This window comes from Callithrix jacchus, chromosome 10, assembly GCF_049354715.1.
Source record: "Callithrix jacchus isolate 240 chromosome 10, calJac240_pri, whole genome shotgun sequence".
Lineage (NCBI taxonomy): Eukaryota > Metazoa > Chordata > Mammalia > Primates > Cebidae > Callithrix > Callithrix jacchus.
Genome location: NC_133511.1, coordinates 121853302 through 121872851, shown reverse-complemented (window position 1 = coordinate 121872851; position 19550 = coordinate 121853302). Strand labels below are relative to the sequence as shown.

Sequence of the window (19550 nt, the reverse complement as noted above, 5' to 3'; positions counted from 1 at the left end):
GCCCCGGCCCCGCCTCCGCGGCCTCAGAGCCACGGGAGCCCGCCCCGCCCCGCCCCGCGCCGCCCGCGCCGGCTCCGCAGCTTGCGCCTGCCCGCCTGCCGGCCCGCCCGGCGCCGGGCCATGGCGCTGCTGCGGGATGTGTCGCTGCAGGACCCGCGGGACCGCTTCGAGCTGCTGCAGCGCGTGGGGGCCGGGACCTATGGCGACGTCTACAAGGTGCGCCGGGCGACGGGACGGGCGGGAGAGCCGGGAGAAGGGTGCCGGCCCCGCACCCCGCGGCGGGATCCAGCCCCGGCCCCGCCCCCGCCCCCAGCCCACTTCACCCTCCGCCCCTGTAGGCCCGCGACACGGTTACGTCCGAACTGGCCGCCGTGAAGATAGTCAAGCTAGACCCAGGTGAGGGACTGGGCTGGGCCTCTGCGCCAGAGGGAGGGCAGAGCGCCCGCGGGCAGGAGGTGCAGGCGGAGGGTTGACGTTTCCAAGACCCCTGAGAGGCATGCCCCAGGAGGTACTATCGCCTGGCACCTGCTTGGCCCGGAGGGAGGCACTCTGTGCCCATTTTGCAGATGGGGGCACTGAGTCAGGGCAACCCAGCACACCCCCCCCATGATGCTTTGTGCTTCCCAGGAGACGACATCAGCTCCCTCCAGCAGGAAATCACCATTCTGCGTGAGTGCCGCCACCCCAATGTGGTGGCCTACATTGGCAGCTACCTCAGGTGAGGCTGCCTTATCCTCCTCTCCCCAGGCAGCCCCCATATGACCTGCTGTGTGCCCACCCCAGCTCTCTGTCCCCCAGGAATGACCGCTTGTGGATCTGCATGGAGTTCTGTGGAGGGGGCTCCTTGCAGGAGATTTACCATGGTGAGGCCAGCGCTCCAGGCCCCAGACGGCCCCAGCTTTCCCCCACCCCCATACCACTGGAGTGCCTGAGGGGACTCAGGGCCCTGGACTTGGACTCCTCTCCACTTCTGCCTATGTGACCTTGAGAGAAAAGCTGTCCATCTCTGGGTTCAGTTTCTAGACTAAACTGGGAAGGAATGTGGCCAACACTGCTTTCACTTAACAGTGCCTGCTGCTTTTCCCACACAGGGTAGCCCAGGAGGGTGGGCATGAACCCCGGGCCCCCAGGCCCCCCAGACCAGCCTCTCCCTTTCCCTTTCAGCCACTGGGCCCCTGGAGGAGCGGCAGATTGCCTACGTCTGCCGAGAGGCACTGAAGGTAGCTGGGCCTGCGAGGTGCCTACACCTCCGGTCTCCAGAAGCTGTGGGCCCGGAGCCCAGATGACCAGCAGCGAGGCGGGTGGAGGGCCTCGGGTGGGGCTGGCCTGAGGGGCTGTAGGTCCTGGGGGAAAGGGGCCCCAGCCCTGTTGCCGGAAGCAGCCCATTTCCCTCTTGGCTCAGTCACTTCCTGTTTGGGGAGAGGGGAGGAAGAAGCAGCGTGGGTGGGGGGCCCCAGTCCTGAGAGGGGGTTCAGGGGAGGTGGGACAGTGCTGGGTGGCTGCTCTCAGGGACTCCTCTTTGTCCCCAGGGGCTCCACCACCTGCATTCTCAGGGGAAGATCCACAGAGACATCAAGGTAAGTACCTGGCCGAGGGCATCCTGGGTGGGAGGAGGAGGCCCTCGGGAGCACCAGACGGGATTCTCTCTCCATTCCCACAGGGAGCCAACCTTCTCCTCACTATCCAGGGAGATGTCAAGCTGGGTCAGTACCCTGGGGACACAATCAGGGTGAAGGTTCTGTGGACCCTTCTTGGCTACCCTGGACTCAAGTGTTGGGTGTCACTGGGCCAGTCACTTTGCCACTTGAGTCTCAGTTTCCCTGCTTAGAAGATGGAACGGTATTCCCTCCCTGCTGGAAAATGGATGAGGTTGGGTCTACACGGAGTTGACATGGGATCAGGCACTCTGTCAGGACTAGAGGGTGGTTGCCTTCTCTCAGGAGAGGAACCTGGCCTTGCCTAGGGCCTGCAGCAGCTGTGGCTGAGCGGGGCCACCTGACCATCTGAGCCCCAGGCGTGGGAGGGATAGTGGCAGCCAGACTGCCGGTGAGAGTGGCTGTTTCTCCCCACAGCTGACTTTGGGGTGTCAGGCGAGCTGACAGCATCTGTGGCCAAGAGGAGGTCTTTCATTGGGACTCCCTACTGGTGAGGCTGTGCCCTGGGGCAGAGGGGCGGGGGCTACAGCAGAGAGGCACCTGGCCATCCCATCTGTGACCCCACCTCTAGGATGGCTCCGGAGGTGGCGGCCGTGGAGCGCAAAGGTGGCTACAACGAGCTGTGTGATGTCTGGGCCCTGGGCATCACCGCCATTGAGCTGGGCGAGCTGCAGCCGCCTCTGTTCCACCTGCACCCCATGAGGTCAGCCCAACACTTGCCCCTCACCTGACCCTTGACCTGTGGCCCATGGCCCCTGACCTCGCGCCCTCCGCAGGGCCCTGATGCTCATGTCGAAGAGCAGCTTCCAGCCGCCCAAACTGAGAGATAAGGCTCGCTGGTAAGGGACATACCCTGCACCAGGGCTCCTTCTTCTGCCAGCCCCATAGTGGACAGGGGCTGCCAACTCCTGGTGCGTAGCCCCAAGAGCGCTATCCTTTCTGGGCCACTACAGACCATCTGAGTGAGGGCTCTGGTCCTTCTGTGGACTGAAGACCCAGTGGGGTCAGGAAAGAAGGGCGGTGGGTTGGTGGAGGAGCAGCTATGTCACAAGGCAGCATTGCTTGTGGCTCTTGGCGTCAGCTGGCTCCTTCCTGGGTAGGCCCAGCAGACGCCTCTGGAGGGGTGGCGGCGCAGCTGGCAGGATGTCCTCCACGAGGGCTAACCTGGATCTGGGGCTGGGGGGCGGTTCTTGTGCCCACTAGGACCCAGAATTTCCACCACTTCCTCAAGCTGGCTCTGACCAAAAATCCCAAGAAGAGGCCGACAGCAGAGAAGCTCCTGCAGGTGGGAGGCAGGGGGCTGGGTGAGGGCGCAGTGCTCAAAAGCAGGGCCCTGGATCAGGGGCCAACCTGATCACCTCCTCCCCCACTTTCCAGCACCCATTCACAACCCAGCAGCTCCCTCGGGCCCTCCTCACACAGCTGCTGGACAAAGCCAGTGACCCTCATCTGGGAACCCCCTCCCCTGAGGACTGTGAGCTGGAGGTAGGTGAGGGGGGCTGGGAGGTAAGTCTTGGGCTGATCTGGTTAGAAGGAGCCCAAGGGTGATGTTGGTGGAGGTCCCTTTAACTGGTGCCATTCCACCTCGGGGAGCTGGCCTTGGTTGAGCCCTCCCATTAGGAGGTTCTGCCATGCTGAGTCTGGCTCCCTGTACCTCCCCCTTGGTCGGTCCCTGCCCTTGATCCCATGCTCATCATGACCATGACTGTGCTATTTTCTTGCTTTCTGTGTGATCTTTGGCACCTCTCTGTGCGGGTTCTGTCATCTGCGAAGTGGGGTTCCATTTTATTTTACAATCATCCAAGATGGATATCGTGAAAGCAGAATGCGTTGGTGTGTGTGTGAAGCTCCTCCAGCAATCCTGGCTTGAGGTGTGTGCCAGGTGTGCCCACACCGTTTCTGTTCTTTCTCTTTATTTATTTATTTTTTTAAAGATGGGGTTTCACCATGTTGGTCAGGCTGGTCTTGAACTCCCGACCTCAGGTGATCTGCCTGCCTTGGCCTCCAAAGTGCTTGGATTACAGGTGTGAGCCACCACGCCCAGCCCATTTCTGTTCTTTCTTAGACCTACGACATGTTTCCAGACACCATTCACTCCCGGGGGCAGCACGGCCCAGCTGAGAGGACCCCTTCGGAGATCCAGTGTGAGTCTGCAGCAGGGGCTGTGCATGTGCAGATTTGGGGGGAGGAGGGCTGTGTGTGTACAGATTTGGTATGAGAGTAGGGCTCCATCCTAAGATTCCAGCCACTTAACCCCTGTCCTCTGGACCCCCCAGTTCACCAGGTGAAATTTGGCGCCCCACGCAGGAAGGAAACAGACCCACTGAATGAGCCGGTGAGTGGGCAGGCCATGAGGGGAAGGTGGTGCCCAGGGGTGGGGCAGGGAGGTCAGACAGAGGCCGAGCAGCTCAAATCAAGGGAGTTTTGAAGCTGGGGGGCCTCGGGCCTTGGGCCTTGGGCCTTGGCTGTCCAAGCAGACTTGTCTTACCCAGGGACCTGGAGGCTGGGGGCTCCTTCCTGGGCCAAGTTCTTTTAGGTGGCTGGCTGGAAGGTAGCACAGAGACCCTTCTTTTCCCACAAGGAGGCCATTGTGTGTCTGAGCCCCCATGCTATTCTGCTCAGCCTTGTTTTCCCACCTGTGTGTCGCCGGTGGTCTGACTCACCATCTCTGCCCTCAGAGGCCCTGTCCCCGCCTCTCCTCGCCCCCCAGCCTGTCTCTTCCTCCCTCACTGTCTCTGCGCTTTCTTTCAGTTTCTTGGGCTCTGCCTCCCACCGTCTGTCTCTTTTGTCTCCTGTGTTTCCATCTCACTTTGTCTGTCTGTCTTTTCTCTCCTGAATCTCTTGACCACCCTCTCACATTATCTCTGTCTCTGCTTCTCTCCTGGTGTCTCTGCCTCGGTTTCTCCCAGTGGGAAGAAGAGTGGACACTATTGGGAAAGGAAGATCTGAGTGGGTGAGTAGGGGTGGGGAAGTTGCAGGGGCGGCTGGGGTGGCAGAAACCCTGACCTCTGACTGGGCACAGTGGCTCATGGCTGTAAGCCAAGCAGTTTGGGAGGCTGAGATGGGTGGACCACCTGAGGTCAGGAGTTTGAGACCAGCTTGGCCAATATGGTGAAACCCCATCTCTACTAAAAATACAAAAATTAGGCGGGGCCTGTAATCCCAACACTTCAGGAAGCTGAGGCAGGAGGATCACGGGTCAGGAGTTCGAGACCAGCCTGGCCAACATGGTGAAACCCCATTTCTACTAAAAATACAAAAAATTAGGCATGGTGGCTCACCCCTGTAATTCTAGCTACTTGGGAAGCTGAGTCAGGAGAATCGCTTGAACTCAGGAGGCAGAGGTTGTGTGAGCTGAGATCGTGCCAGTGCACTCCAGCCTAGGCAACAGAGCGAGGCTCCATCTCAGAAATAAATGAATAAATAAAAATAGAAAAATTAGCTGGGCATGGTGGCCCACGCCTGTAGAATCCCAGCTACTCAAGAGGCTGAGGCAAGAGAATTGCTTGAACCTGGGAGGCGGAGGTTGCAGTGACACGAGATTGCACCATTGCACTGCAGCCTGGGCAACAAGAGCAAAACTCCGTCTCAAGAAAAAAAAAAAATTAAGGCTTACCTCTGACCCTTCTGCTCCATTGCCCAGGAGCCTGCTGCAGTCGGTCCAGGAAGCCCTGGAGGAAAGGTGAGGGGCATGGGCCTGGTGGAGCGGCAAAGGGCAGGCAGCCTCAGCGCCAGTCACACCTCACACCTCATGCCTCGTCTCCCTCCCCCAGGAGCCTGACCATCCGGTCAGTCTCAGAATTCCAGGTGCCACACGGAAAGAGGCTGGAGCTGGGATCCAGGCCGTTGCAGAGGGTGCGATTGGAGTGGGATGCGGTCACAGGACGACCTGCTAACGGCCAGACCGGGCCCTGCCCCTCCTGCCAGGAGCTGGACTCCCCAGACGATGCCATGGGAACCATCAAGCGGGCCCCGTTCCTGGGGCCACTGCCCCCTGAGCCTCCAGCTGAGGAGCCTCTGTCTAGTCCCCAAGGTGAGTCCCAGGCTTGGGAGGCCAAGAGGCAGGCCTAGAGTAGGGGCTGCAGTAGAAAATCACAGCACACCTGTGCCCACAGGAACCTTGCCCCCACCTCCTCCAGGCCCCAACAGTCCCCCACTGCTGCCCACGGCCTGGGCCACCATGAAGCAGCGGGAGGATCCTGAGGTGAGGGGGTACTAAGGGGCATGGGGAGACGGGCGGCTACAGCTATCACATCAGCCCTGACTCCCTCCCTCCCTCCCAGAGGTCGTCCTGCCACGGACTCCCCCCAACGCCCAAGGTGCACGTAAGTGCCCCCAGCCCTGCAGTTCCACAGCCCTGCCACCCCCTGCCCCTGCACCCCCTTACCAGCCTCCTGACCCCTCCACAGATGGGCGCCTGCTTCTCCAAGGTCTTTAACGGCTGCCCCCTGCGGATCCATGCTGCTGTCACTTGGATTCACCCTGTGACTCGGGGTAAGCTGGGACAGGGAGGAAGCAGGAACCCTGGGAACCCCTCAGCTTGGGCTGTGGGGGCATGTCTGACCTCTGACCCCATGCTCCAACCCACAGACCAGTTCCTGGTGGTGGGGGCCGAGGAGGGCATCTACACTCTCAACCTGCATGAACTGCATGAGGATACGCTGGAGAAGGTGAGGCCCAGCCGGCTTCAGGGGATGCAGAGGCCTTGGTAGGCCTGGGGTACTGACTGCCTATCCCTCTGTCACCTCCAGCTGATTTCACACCGCTGCTCCTGGCTCTACTGCGTGAACAACGTGCTGCTGTCACTCTCAGGTACAAGGTGGGACGGGCAGGGAGGTGGGGCCCGAAGGGGCTCCATCGCCTCAGCATCCTGCCCACCAATGCCCCAGGTCCTGGCGTCTCCCCTTCTCTGCAGGGAAGTCCACGCACATCTGGGCCCATGACCTCCCAGGCCTGTTTGAGCAGCGGAGACTACAGCAACAGGCTCCCCTTTCCATCCCCACCAACCGCCTCACCCAGCGCATCATCCCCAGGTCAGGAATCCTGGGAGTTCGGGGAGCAGGCGGCAGAGGGACAGGGAGGGGCTGGAACATGGCCTTGCCAGTTCCTGGGATTGCAGCAATCTTAGACATGTTACTTTGCTTCTCTGAGCCCCCGTTTCCTCCTCTGTCAATATAATTGATAGCCTTTTCACCCCCTCCTCCCTGATGGTTGGGAGGCAAGAAGGAGATAGTGTATGTGAAAGGGCTTTCCAGGTTGTGGGAGCTGCGGTTGTTCAGATGTGGGGCTTGACAGTTAATCAAACATTTACTGAGCACTTGTGTTATTGGTCCCTATGCTGGGCTTCGGGACATGGAGAATCCCATGAGTCCTTGCTTTCAAGAAATGGGGGAGATGCGGGGCTGGGTGTGGTGGCTCACGCCTGTAATCCCAATCCTGCAGTCTGAGACAGAAGGATTGTTTGAGGCCATGTGTTTGAGATCAGCCTGAAAACATAGGGAGATCTTGTCTCTACAAAAAAATCAAAACATTAGCTGAGCATGGTGGCCCCAGGCACAGCGCTCTGTGCCGGTTGTGCCAGCTACTCAGGAGACTGAGGTGGGAGGATTGCTTGAACCCAGGAGGTTGAGGTTGAAGTGAACCGTGATGGCACCACTGCACTGAAGCCTGGGCAACAGAGCAAGACCCTGTCTCAAAAAAAAGAAAAAGAGGCTGGGCACAGTGGCTCACGCCTATTATCATAGCACTTTGGGAGTCTGAGGCGGGTGGATCACCTGAAGTCGGGAGTTCGAGACCAGTCTGACCAACACGGAGAAACCCTGTCTCTACTAAAAATACAAAAAATTAGCAGAGCATGGTAGTGCATGCCTGTAATCTCAGCTACTCAGGAGGCTGAGGCAGGAGAATCCCTTGAACCCAGGAGGTAGAGGTTGCAGTGAGCTGAGATCACGCCATTGCACTCCAGCCTGGCAGCCTGGGCAACAAGAGCAAAACTCTGTCTCAAAAAAAGAAAGAGAGAAATGTGGACAGTTAGCACCTGGTATTGAGGTCCAATTAGAAGGAGAGCTGGGAGCAGGTGGAGAGGCCTCAGAGAAACTGGGCAAGCTCAGCAGGTTTGGAAGTGTCAGAGTTTCTAGGCAAAGAGGTATTCCAGGTAGGTGGAAGAGTGGGTATGTGTTGGTATCTGCTGGGACAGAGCAGCCTGGTGAGCTGGGGAGCTCTAAGAGTTTGCCTGGGGTCTGGGCACAGTGGCTCACACCTGTAATCCCAGCAATTTGTGGGGAGGCCGAGATGAGTGGATCAGAGTTCGAGACTAGCCTGACCAACATGGTGAAACCCTGTCTCTACTAAAAATATAACAATTAGCTGGGCATGGTGGCACAGGCCTGTAATCCCTGCTACTTGGGAGGCTGAGGCAGGAGAATTGCTTGAACCCGGGAGGCAGAAGTTGCAGTGAGCCGAGATGGTGCCACTGCAGAGTTCTCCTGAGGGAGGAGGTGGGGCAGCCCAGGCGGAAGCTGCACTGGTGCCTTCCTGCCTTTGATGCTGGCCCAGGATTTTAAAGGAACCCCTATGTATGTTGATCAGAATTCTTTTTGTTTTTCTTTTCTTTTGAGACAGAGTCTTGCTCTGTCACCCAAGCTGTAGTACAGTGGCGCAGTCTTGGCTCACTGCAACCTCCGCCTCCCAGGTTCAAGCAATTATCCTGCCTCAGCCTCCCAAGGTGCTGGGATTACAGGCGTGTGCCACCACACCCGGCTAATTTCTGTATTTTTAGTAGAAACGGGGTTTCTCCATGTTGGCCAGGCTGGTCTCAAACTGACCTCAAGTGCTCCGCTTGCCTCAGCCTCCCAAAGTGCTGGGATTACAGGGGTGAGCTGCCACGCCTGGCTGGATTCTTTCCCTTGTAGGTGATTTGATTCACTAGCTTAGGCACAAAAGGGAATTTAACGACTCATGGAACTGAAAACCCAGAATCAGGGTTTGCTTCAGGCCCGGCCGTGTCCAGGCTTCGGTGGCAGCACAGGTGCCTGTCTGCGTCTCCTGGTTCTCCTTTTCTCTTGCTGTCTTCATTCTCACTGCAGACTGTGGTTTTCAACAGGGGCATGACGAAAGGCCTTGCTGAAAAAGTATTGTTTGAGCAGACTTAGAGGAGGTGATGGCACAAGCCTTGTGGACGCCTGTGGAAGAGGATCCCTGCCAAGGGGATGGCCTGTAAAAGGCCTAGTGGCAGGAGTGGGCCAGGGAAGTCAGTGTGGCCAGAACGAGGGAGAGGGAGATGATCAGGGAAGGCCCTGTGGCCACAGCGCAGCCTTGACTCGGAGCAGACTGGGGGCCACTCTAGAGGAGTGATGTGGGTTGAGACCTTCAGGAGCTCTGTCAGACTGCTGAGTTAAGAGTGGAGTGAAGAGGCTGGGCATGGCGTCTCATGCCTGTAATCCCAGCACGTTGGGTGGATCACGAGGTCAGGAGAGCAAGACCATTCTGGCCGTTCACTGTATTAGTGAAACCCGTCTCTCCTAAAAATACAAAACAAAACAAAACAAAACAAAACAAAAGCTGGGCGTGGCTGCACGTGCCTGTAATACCAGCTACTTGGGAGATTCTCCTACCAAGGTAGGAGAATCACTTTGAACCCAGGAGGCGGAGGCTGCAGTGAGCCAAGATCATGCCACTGCACTCCAGCCTGGGAACAGAGTGAGACTCCGACTCAAGAAAAAAGAAAAAAAAAGAGAGTGAATAGAGTTAAGGAGGTGAGGGTGGAAGCTGGAGTCCCGTCAGGACACTGCAGGAGGTGGTGGTGGTTTGCGCCAGGGTAGCAGTGATGGAGGTGAAAAATTGGTCAGAGGCCAGGCATGGTAGCTCTTGCCTGTAATCCCAGCACTTTGGGAGGCCACAGTGAGCAGATCACTTGAGCGCAGGAGTTTGAGAGCAGGCTGGCAACATAGAGATCTCCCCAGTCTTTACAAAAAAATACAAAAATTAACCGGGCGTGGTGGCGTACCTGTGGTCCCAACTACTCAGAGGCTGAGGTGGGAGGATCCCTTGAGCCTGGGAGGCAGAGGTTGCAGTAAGCTGAGATCGCACCACTGCACTCCAGCCTGGGTGATGGAATGAGATCCTATCTCAGGAAAAAAAAAAAAGAGAGTCCAGGTACAGTGGCTGGTGGCTCACATCTGGAGTCCCAGCACTTCAGGAGGCCAAGGTGGGTGGATCACCTGAGGTCAGGAGTTCAAGACAACATGGTGAAACCCTGTCTCTACTAAAAATACAAAAATTAGCCAGGCATGGCAGTGGGTGCCTATTGTCCCTGCTACTTGAGAAGCTGAGGCAGGAGAATCATTTGAACCTGGGAGGCGGAGGTTGCAGTGAGCCAAGATCGTGCCACTGCACTCCAGCCTGGGTGACAGAACAAGACTCCATCTCAAAAAAAAAAAAAAAAAGAAAGAAAGAAGAGAACAACAGTCAGATTGTGATTCTCTTTTGAAAGTTGAGCCAAGGCATGTGGATCATGAGGTCAGGAGATTGAGACCATCCTGGTTAACAGGATAAAACCCCATCTCTGCTACAAATAAAAAAAAAGAAAGAAAGCTGAGCCAATAGGATTTCCTGATGGAAGAGAAAGAGGAGTCAAGGATGGTTCCAAGGTTTTTGGCCTGGGCATCAGGAAGGATGGAGCTGTCATCAGCTGGGGGCGGAGCAGTTTCAGGGGGAGCCGAATTCAGTTTTGTTTCATGAAGATGCTTATTAGATGTGCAGGTGGGACCTGCGTCAGTGGCTGGGTGGGGCTGGGCTGTGAAGAGAGGGTTCCTAGGCTGTGGCTCTGACATTGTCATGACCAGGTGGGTGGTGTAGGAAGCAGGGGAGGCCAGGCCAGTGACTGCGACAGCTGGGGAACTCGGGGGTCCTTTCCTGCAGCGTGCTCACTCCAGGACCACATCTGGAGTCCTGTGGCCTTGGGGCTTCCTGAGCTCAGTCCCCAACTGAGCCTCTGCTTTGGCCCAGGACCTACAGGAAACGGGCCCATTAGAGCCCCAGCAGGTCACAGGCAGGTTTGAGCCTCTGTTTGGGAAATGGCAGAGCTACATGAGCTCTGAATGCAGACAGCAGAGAACTAGAGTTGTTTGGAGAAAAAACAAATACAAAATACATACCTCTGGCCCGTCCAAAGACCAGCTGGGGAGGAGAGTGGGAGGACCAGGGACAGTGTGAGGCAGGCATTGGCTTCCTCCACATCCTGGCAGAAGGTGCAGACAGGACCCAGGCTGCTGGATGGAGGTGGCAGGGCTGCTGACATGAAGCCCCATTCCTCAGAGGAAGAAACAGGCTCAGAGGGTCCCCTGGAGGGCTAGGGGACACCCAGTGACCAAGGCAAGGGCCCATCGGATGACTGTCCCTTACTACTTCTCCCCTGGCGACAAGGTGAGCCACTGCCTGGCTCCACAGGGCTCAGCTGGAGAAGCAGAGGGCAGGGTGTTTGCCTTTTGAAGCCCATTATCCGGCCAGGGCTTGTTTTCCAGTCTGTGAAATGGGCCGTGCGCACTCTCTGAACCCCGGTGGGGCTGGAGCATGCCTTCTCCTTGACCCTTTCATGCGCTCATTTCTTCATTTCTTTATACCCTGCCTTCACCTGACAAAGACTTTCAGTGACTCAAAATAGGTGGAAAGTTCTCATATAGGATGGCAGGACCTAGCTCTCTGTGAGCACACACAATTCCCAGCACGCTGAGAGTACCTCCCCTATAAAGGTTTCAGGAGTGGGTTTTCTCAATCTACAGATGAGGAAACTGAGGCATGAAGAGGTTAAGTGGCTTGCCTGAAGTCACACAGAGCTAGAAGCAATTCTGAGACCCAAACCCCTGTCCTGGGTGGAGATACTCTTCCAGCTGCAGGGCTGGGGCACTGGCTTCAGATCCTCCTCCCTTTCCAGCTGCTTGTGGGGCAGGTTACTTTGTGTCTCCTGAGAATCAGTCCCTTACTTGTAAAGATGGAAGATGATAGTGTCCTTCATAGGGTTCTGCAGAGGCCTTGTCTGTGGATGGCACCCTGGACACATGCCTTGGTTGTCACCCCTGCAGGCGCTTTGCTCTGTCCACCAAGATTCCTGACACCAAAGGCTGCTTGCAGTGTCGTGTGGGTAAGAAATGGGATGGGCAGGTGGGGTGAGGCCTAGTGGGGGGGCAGTGCAGGCCCAGCCCAGTGCCCACTGCCTGCTCCCCTGCCAGTGCGGAACCCCTACACGGGCGCCACCTTCCTGCTAGCCGCCCTGCCTGCCAGCCTGCTCCTGCTGCAGTGGTATGAGCCGCTGCAGAAGTTTCTGCTGCTGAAGGTGAGGGGCGGTGCGGGGAGGCCCAGGGCACCCTCAGAGCTCTTCAGGGAGAAATGGAGACTTGAGCATCTCTGCTGCCCCCCAGAACTTCTCCAGCCCCCTGCCCAGCCCGGCTGGGATGCTGGAGCCGCTGGTGCTGGATGGGAAGGAGCTGCCGCAGGTGTGTGTGGGGGCTGAGGGGCCTGAGGGGCCTGGCTGCCGTGTCCTGTTCCATGTCCTGCCCCTGGAGGCTGGGCTGACACCTGACATCCTCGTCCCACCTGGTGAGCAGGAGGGTCAGGCTGCTGGGGGTGGGTGTGCTTGCATGAGGGACCGGGGAAGGAGGCAGGGAGGGAGGACCAAGGCTCCCAGACTAGGGTCCCCACAGCTGATGGCTCCACAGAGACCTTGAGGGCTGCCATGTGGGGGTGGGGGTCCCCAGCCTCCCTTCATCAAGCTTCACCTGCGCTTCCATAAAAGGGTTTATTAGACCACAGGGCTTGGCAGCTAAGAAAATCCTGGCCAGGCTGGGCATGGTGGCTCACGTCTGTCATCCCAGCACTTTGGTAGGCCAGGGAGAGAGTGGGGCTTGAGCTCAAGAGTTTGAGACCAGCCTGGACAACATGGAGAGATCCTGACTCTACAAAAAATTAAAAAAACGTGCTGGGCACATTGGTGCCCACCAGTGGCCCCATCTCCTCGGTCTGAGGCGGGAGGATCACTTGAGCCTGGGAGGCAGAGGCTGCAGTGATACTGCACTCCAGCCTGGGCGACAGAGCGCCTCAAAAAAAAAAAAAAAAAAAAAAAAAACGGCCAGGTGCAGTGGCTCACGCCTGTAATCCCAGCACTTTGGGAGGCCGAGGTGGGCAGATCACCTGAGGTAGGGAGTTCGAGACCAGCCTGTACAACATGGTGAAACCCCATCTCAAAAAACAAACAAAAAAAACAACCTGGTCAACATTGCTTCGGGCAGCAGGGAAGGGTCAGATCTGGCAAGGCAGGGCCTGGGGGCCCCATTCTGAGCCAAGAAGCAGGACTCTAGTCTTGTGGCAGCTCAGGGCAATAGTGGGTAGCGATGGGTAAGGGAGTTGGGAGGGCACATGTGGATAAGGCACCTAGTGCCAGGTCCTGAGCCAGGGGCCTCACACACAGGGTTTTATTTCTTTTTTTTTTTTGAGACAGAGTCTTGCTCTGTTGCTCAGGCTGGATTGCAATGGCATGATATCGGCTCACTGCAACCTTCGCCTCCCGAGTTCAAGGGATTCTCCTGCCTCAGCCTCTGAGTAGCTGGGACTATAGGCATGCGCCACCATGCCCAGCTAATTTTTTTTTTTAAGATAGGGTTTCACCGTGATGGCCAGGCTGGTCTTAAACTCCTGACCTCAGGTGATCCACCCACTTCGGCCTCCCAAAGTGCTAGGTTTACAGGTGTGAGCCACCACGCCCAGCCAGAAAATTTTTATATTATTAGTAGAGACAGGGTTTCGCCCTGTTGGCCAGGCTGATCTCGAATGCCTGCCCTCAGGTGATCTGTCCACTTTGGCCTCCCACAGTGCTGGGATTGCAGGCGTGAGCCACCTCGCCCGGCCCAAGATTTTATTCTTGATCCTCATGGTAGCCCCACTAGGCAGTGCCATCTTGCCTGTGTTATGAGGAAACGGATGCTCTGAGAGGTAAAGCAACTGGGTCATGAGGCCTGGTCCCACTAAATCTGGAGCCCTCCTGTGGCTCCCTGTGACTCCCGCCACTCCCCATGAGCCCCACAACGGGTCACACATCCTCTCAGAGCCTTAGTTTCCAGCCCAGGAGTGAGACGAGGTTTCCCAGCCCCACAGGGCTGTTGTGAGGCTGACGTGCCCACATGGCCAAGAGCTGTCTATAGCCTGTCCCCCATGTCCTTTTGGGGCCGGGGGTACAGGTGGCTCAGCCAGGCCGTGTCTCTTCTCTGCCTGCAGAAGGGATCCCAGGCTCGGCCCAGCAGGTGATCCAGGTGGACAGGGACACAGTCCTAGTCAGCTTTGAACGTGAGTGCCCTGGGGGCAGGGGAGGATGGGGGTGAGGGGACCACGTGGGTCTGCCTTCCCAGAAGGAAGCCACCCCATCCCAACCCACCAGTCCCCTCCCTGTGCAGGCTGCGTGAGGATTGTCAACATGCAGGGTGAGCCCACAGCCACACTGGCGCCTGAGCTGACCTTTGACTTCCCCATTGAGACTGTGGGTGAGTGAGCCAGAGGTGGTGTGTGGGCCTTTCCCTGGCCTGGAGCACGTTGTGGCTCAGGGGCCTGGTGGTGGGACGAGGAGGCAGATTCCCCCAGCCCCTCTCCTGAGCCATCCTGGTCACCTGAGGTCTGTGAGGACTGCTATGGCCCAGACCCAGGCCCAGGAATGACTGAGGGGGATCCAGAACGGGTGCAGGGCTGATGGTGGCCTGGCCCCATAGTGTGCCTGCAGGACAGCGTGCTGGCCTTCTGGAGCCACGGGATGCAAGGCCGCAGCCTGGACACCAACGAGGTGAGTGGGGCCAGGGACCTGGCTGTCCCCTGCCTTTGGTCCCCACCTCTTTGGAAAGGACCTATTGGAGTGCCCTCAGTGCCCCCCACCATCTTCCCAGGTGACCCAGGAGATCACAGATGAAACGAGGATCTTCCGAGTGCTTGGGGCCCACAGGTAGGCGGTGGCACCCCAGCCTCCCCTTCAGATGCCCCTAAGGCCAGAGAAGGGGCCGATGTGCCAAGTGTCTCCCACCCTGCCCCCTCCTCTATCCTCCAGAGACATCATCCTGGAGAGCATTCCCACTGACAACCCAGGGGCGCACAGCAACCTCTACATCCTCACAGGCCACCAGAGCACCTACTGAGAGCGGCGGGCCTGGCCAGGGGCTCCCCACCCCATGCCTTAGCTGCAGGCCCTTTTGGGCAAACAGGCCCATCCCAGACCAGAGAAGCCCAGGCCCCAGCCCTGCTGGGGCTGAAGGGCAGAATTAATCCTGAGAAATGTTTCAGGCCTGGGGAGGGAGGGGAGCCACCCCCACGCCTCTGCAATAACTGGACGGGGGGAGCTGCTGTCACTCCCCCTTCCCTGAGGCAGCCCAGTCCCTAGTACCCAAGGCAGGGGCCCTGGGCCATCCATTCCATTTTGTTCCACATTTCCTTTCTACTCTTTCTGCCAAGAGCCTGCCCCTGCATTTCTCCTGGGGAATGTGGTGTTTAGGAGAGAACTATATTGGTATTAAAGCTGATTTGTTTTACTCCTCTGGTCCCTCCGGGTCGGGGGAGTGAACCCACCTCCTCTCCCACCTCCTTCCCTTCCTCTCTCCCTCCCTTTCTGTGTGCACCTCAGAAGGGCAGGGCCCCTGGGGTTTTCGGGAAGCCAGGTAAGGTGACAGGAGGCCATGGTTCCTAGCAGTCATCCGAGGGGCACTGTGCCTTCCCTGTACCCTTGCTCAGAACTTACCCTCTGCTTTGTTGTTAGAGGCCTTTGCTGTAGTTTGGCACCCCAAGGACTCATGCAGATGGGGGGCACCAACAATGGGACTCTAATCCAGGACACCCTTGCCCCACCTAGGATCTCACTGGGTGGCCCCTGGAAGGGCCCAGGAGGAGCCCCCTGAGGGCTGTTCCCTCTAGTCCCAGAGAGGCTGCTGCCCGTGGGGGTAACCTGCATGACCTGTATCCCCTGCCTCCACCTACTGCCCACATATTAGGCCAGGACCGTCAGATGATAGCACGATCATCAGATTCAACAGGAAGGTTAGCCTGTGTCCAGGTAACAGATATTCCTGAGGGCTGCCTCAGTGCCAGGCCCTGGGATCACTATGAGAAACGGACCCGCCTCTGGGCAGGGGCATCCTCCTTGCTGGAGCCTGCATCTTGGCATGGCCATCTCCTGTAGCTTGTGCTTATGCTGCCATTCTCCCAGGGTCTGTCTTCCCCAGCTCCAAACCCCAGGGTCCCCAAGGCCAGGCATCCCCTGTTGCCCCAGGCACTGGCCAGCGCTCTTGCCCTGAGCCTTTGGGCAGCTGAGGCCCAGGAGGCAGGATGGGAGCTGCCTTGAGGGCCCACAATTGGGGGGCGGGGAGGTGGGGGCAGGGTGGGGGTAAAAGCTGGAACAAAGGCCCCATAAATCACCTCGACATTCAAGGCAGTATTAGAGGAAGAATTTTGCACCTGGCGGGCAGCAGGAAGGACTTGTGAAGTGAGTGGTGTGGTGGGCGGTGGGTGGGTGGTAGCCATGGGAGTAGGCTTAGTGGCTCCCAGGGTGTCACACGGTCCCCTCATCCACCCTCCAGCAGAGCTCCAAGTGTTCTGACTCCAGCCAGTGACTGGGAAGGTTTCTTGGCAGGAATGGGGAGCCAGCCCAGGGTAGGGAGCACCTTCCAAATTGGGGGTGGTGGTAACAGGGATACAAAGTGAATTCCTAACTTCCAGTTCTCCAGACTTCTTGGAGGAATGTTGGGACCCAGGTAGGGATCCAGTGGGGACAGGGAGGTGAGCTCCCCCTCAGCAATGGCCCCTGACCGAAGGCACCCTGGGAAGGGCTGGCTTTTCGCCCACTGAGCAGCCGGCAGCAGACAGCGCCACCTTGTGGAGGATCTTCCGGGCCCTCATTCAGTCTGGAAAGGGGCTTTGGACTGCAGAGTGTAATGCCAAAGTGGGAACCTCCTGTAAAACGTTTGCTGCCAGCAAAGGCAGGCCAAGAGCAAAGAAAGGCCAAGAAGCCAGGGAATATGCACTCAGAGACTAACATTTTATAAATTTTATTTATGTATTTTTAAATGGGTAATCTTTGCCCATGATACATATTTTTTTAAATAGAGCAGAGATATAATGAAGAGTCTCCCTCTTACCCCTGTCCCCAGCCACCCTGGTCCCAGTTACTTATGAACCCTTCTAGAAGTATTTATGCGTATTTAAGCAATTTAGTATATTTTATTATTTGCAATTTTTAATACATGTAGTAACATGTTCCACTTATTGTTCTGACCTTGCCCTTTAAAAATGTATCATGATGGCTCACACCTGTAATCCCTGCTTTTGGGAGGCCGAGGCAGGCAAATCACAAGGTCAGGAGTTTGAGACCAGCCTGGTCAACGTGGTGGAACCCTATTTCTACTAAAAATACAAAAAATTAGCTGGGCATGGCGGTGCGCAGCTGTAATCCCAGCTACTTTGGGGGGCTGAGGCAAGAGAATCGATTGAACCGGGAGGCAGTTAACCGAGATCATGCCACTGTACTCCAGCTCAGGCGATAGTTCGAGACTCCATCTAAAAAAAAAAAATTACGTATATATCCTGGAGAATATGAATATTAAATTGTCACATGCACCCAGGAAAAATATATATATTCTGGAGAGTTTTGCGTTATGAAAAATCTCCTTTTAAAAAAATTATTTTTTACAGCTAGTGGTACCCCATTGTGTGTGTTTCCCATAACAAATGTTAATGACCTGCAGTGAGATCCCTATTGGTGGAAACTTGAGTTGTTTTTACTACTTTGATATTACAAACAATGCTGCAATAAATATTCTTATGCCAGTGCCCCTCTGTACATATTCAAGCGTTTCTAGAGGATAACTTCCGGGAAGGAGCATTACTGAGTCAGTGGTGGCTGCGTCTGTCGTGGTAACAGCTGCTGTCCAGTTGCCCTCTATGAGCAGAAACCTGTGAGAGGGTCAGACCAAACATCATTCTTGAGGACAAATAGAAGGGACGTGGTTCCCCCCAGGATGTTCAGGTAACTGGCCTGGACCCGGAGTAGTCCTGGTGGTGAGAGTCAAGGGCAGCGCTATGATGTGTGCTTCGGACGGCGGAGGATCTGCTGTATTCCCTGTGGCATGTCCAGCACCTGCTCACTGCTGGTGCACAGGAGACCCTCATGAGTAAAGGAATGGAAAGATGTGGTGATGAGGAGTCCCTGCAGTCTGCCCTTGGACTGGGTGAGCCACCCCACCTTGCTGAGCTTTACTTTCCATAGGTTTACCATATCCTAAGCCAACTGCAGGGCTATTGGGAGGATCAGAACTACCGTAATAGACATAATGCAATAACACAGATGAATCTTAGAGGTAAATTAAAACAGTACTTCTATGCACAGTATGATAGCATTTTACAATGCTCAAAAACAAGATGAAACCATCTATTACTTAGTGATACATGCACAAGATACAACTCTACTAAAAATCAAGAGAAGGAAAAGCACAAAATCCGAGATGGTGATCGCTGAGAGGAATGTGGGGTGGGATAAGGAGCCCAGGAGTTTGTTAAGGTATTGGTAATGTCTTAGCTCTCAGGTTCTGTGGTAGGTTCATGGGTTTTTAATTTATAAATCTGTTCCTAACTCACATCAGGTGCACACATCCTTTTGTATGTATCAAATATTATGTCATAAAATTTAGTTTGGGCCTGATGGTTAACACCTGTAGTTCCAGCACTTTGGGAACCTGAGGCAGGCAGATCACTTGAGCCCAGGAGCTCTAGACCAGTCTGGGCAACACAACAAAACCCTGTCTCTACAAAAAAAAATACAAAAATTAGCTGTGCATGGAGGCACTCGCCTGCAGTCCCAGCTACTCTGGAGGCTAAGGTGGGAGGATTGCTGGAGCTTAGGAGTTCAAGGCTGCAGTAAGCTATGATCTTGATACAGCCTGGGTGACAGAGTGAGACCCTGTCTCAAAAGGAAAAAAAAAAAAGGAATAAAATTTTAAATATTTAAAAGTAATCTCTGAAAAAAATAGAACTTGCTTGAAAAACAAAACCAAAAACTTAACAGGACACTCCTAGATGACAAAAACAAGTGGAGAGGAATCACTGCAGTCTCTGTCCAGGTAACTGCAGTTACCACCTTACAGCTGCTGCCTTTGAGTGTGTCTTGTTGAAAGACAGCTTTATTGAGGTATAACTGGCGTACAGTAAGCTGCATATATTAAAAATGTGTATTTGATGACTGACATACGTGTACACCTATGAAGCCGTTTCCACAGTCAAGATAACCAACATCCCCTTCACTCTGGAAAGTTTCCCCTGCCCTTGCGAAGCCCGCCCTCCCGCTCCTCCTGCCTCCCATCACCAAGTGACAACTGTGCTGCTTTCTGTCACTATAGGTTAATTTGCACTTTCTAGGATGTATGTAAATAGAATCATACAGTATGTACTTGTGTTTCGCCTGGTGTCTTGCTTAGCTGGGCGTAAGGAGTTGCGAGTCATCTCTGTTGCATGTGTTCATAGTTTTTATTGCCCAGCAGTATTCCGTTGTTTGGATGTACCAGTTTGTTTATTCACCTGCTGATGACATCTGGACCATGTCTAGTTTTGGAGTATTACAAATAAAGCTATGAACATTCATGTACCTGTCTTTGTTGGATATACATATATATATGTATTTTTAGACTCAGTTTTGCTCTTGTTGCCCAGGCTGGAGTGCAATGGTGCAATCTCAGCTCACCGCAACCGCCGCCTCCCAGGTTCAAGTGATTCTCCTGCCTCAGCCTCCTCATAGCTGGGATCACAGGGGTGCACCACCACGCCCGGCTATTTTTTTTTTTTTTTTTTTGTATTTTTAGTAGACAGGATTTTTCCATGTTGGTCAGG

At 55.7% G+C, this 19550-nt stretch overlaps 1 protein-coding gene across 26 annotated transcripts; it reads left to right on the top strand.

Moving 5' to 3' along the window:
* Window positions 1–61: 61 nt before the first annotated feature.
* On the top strand, window positions 62–19304 carry MAP4K2 (mitogen-activated protein kinase kinase kinase kinase 2). 26 transcript variants are annotated; one of them, XM_078341333.1, is made up of 32 exons: window positions 62–216; window positions 339–396; window positions 628–718; window positions 799–863; window positions 1165–1220; window positions 1530–1577; window positions 1661–1703; window positions 2073–2145; window positions 2227–2358; window positions 2432–2494; window positions 2859–2940; window positions 3033–3140; window positions 3721–3799; window positions 3932–3990; window positions 4565–4608; window positions 5299–5337; window positions 5429–5462; window positions 5583–5688; window positions 5795–5859; window positions 5939–5980; window positions 6065–6149; window positions 6246–6325; window positions 6407–6467; window positions 6571–6688; window positions 11735–11793; window positions 11882–11985; window positions 12071–12248; window positions 13920–13988; window positions 14096–14182; window positions 14405–14475; window positions 14576–14631; window positions 17522–19304. In XM_078341333.1, exons 1-32 carry the CDS (start codon window positions 121–123, stop codon window positions 17535–17537), a joined length of 2367 nt encoding a protein of 788 aa, XP_078197459.1. In that variant the 5' UTR covers window positions 62–120; the 3' UTR covers window positions 17538–19304. The 26 variants fall into 26 exon arrangements, with proteins under 26 accessions (XP_078197459.1, XP_078197458.1, XP_078197457.1 ...); XM_078341332.1 differs by having other exon boundaries at window positions 5771–5859; XM_078341331.1 differs by having other exon boundaries at window positions 5771–5859; window positions 14555–14631.
* Window positions 19305–19550: the final 246 nt, after the last annotated feature.

Excerpts from the sequence above, each read along its gene's own strand:
- MAP4K2 (XM_035263200.3), top strand. The coding sequence starts at position 121 with ATGGCGCTGCTGCGGGATGTGTCGCTGCAGGACCCGCGGGACCGCTTC. Across the intron at positions 217-338 it reads CCTATGGCGACGTCTACAAG|GCCCGCGACACGGTTACGTC; the intron begins GTGCGCCGGGCG and ends CCGCCCCTGTAG. Across the intron at positions 2,146-2,226 it reads TTCATTGGGACTCCCTACTG|GATGGCTCCGGAGGTGGCGG; the intron begins GTGAGGCTGTGC and ends CCCCACCTCTAG.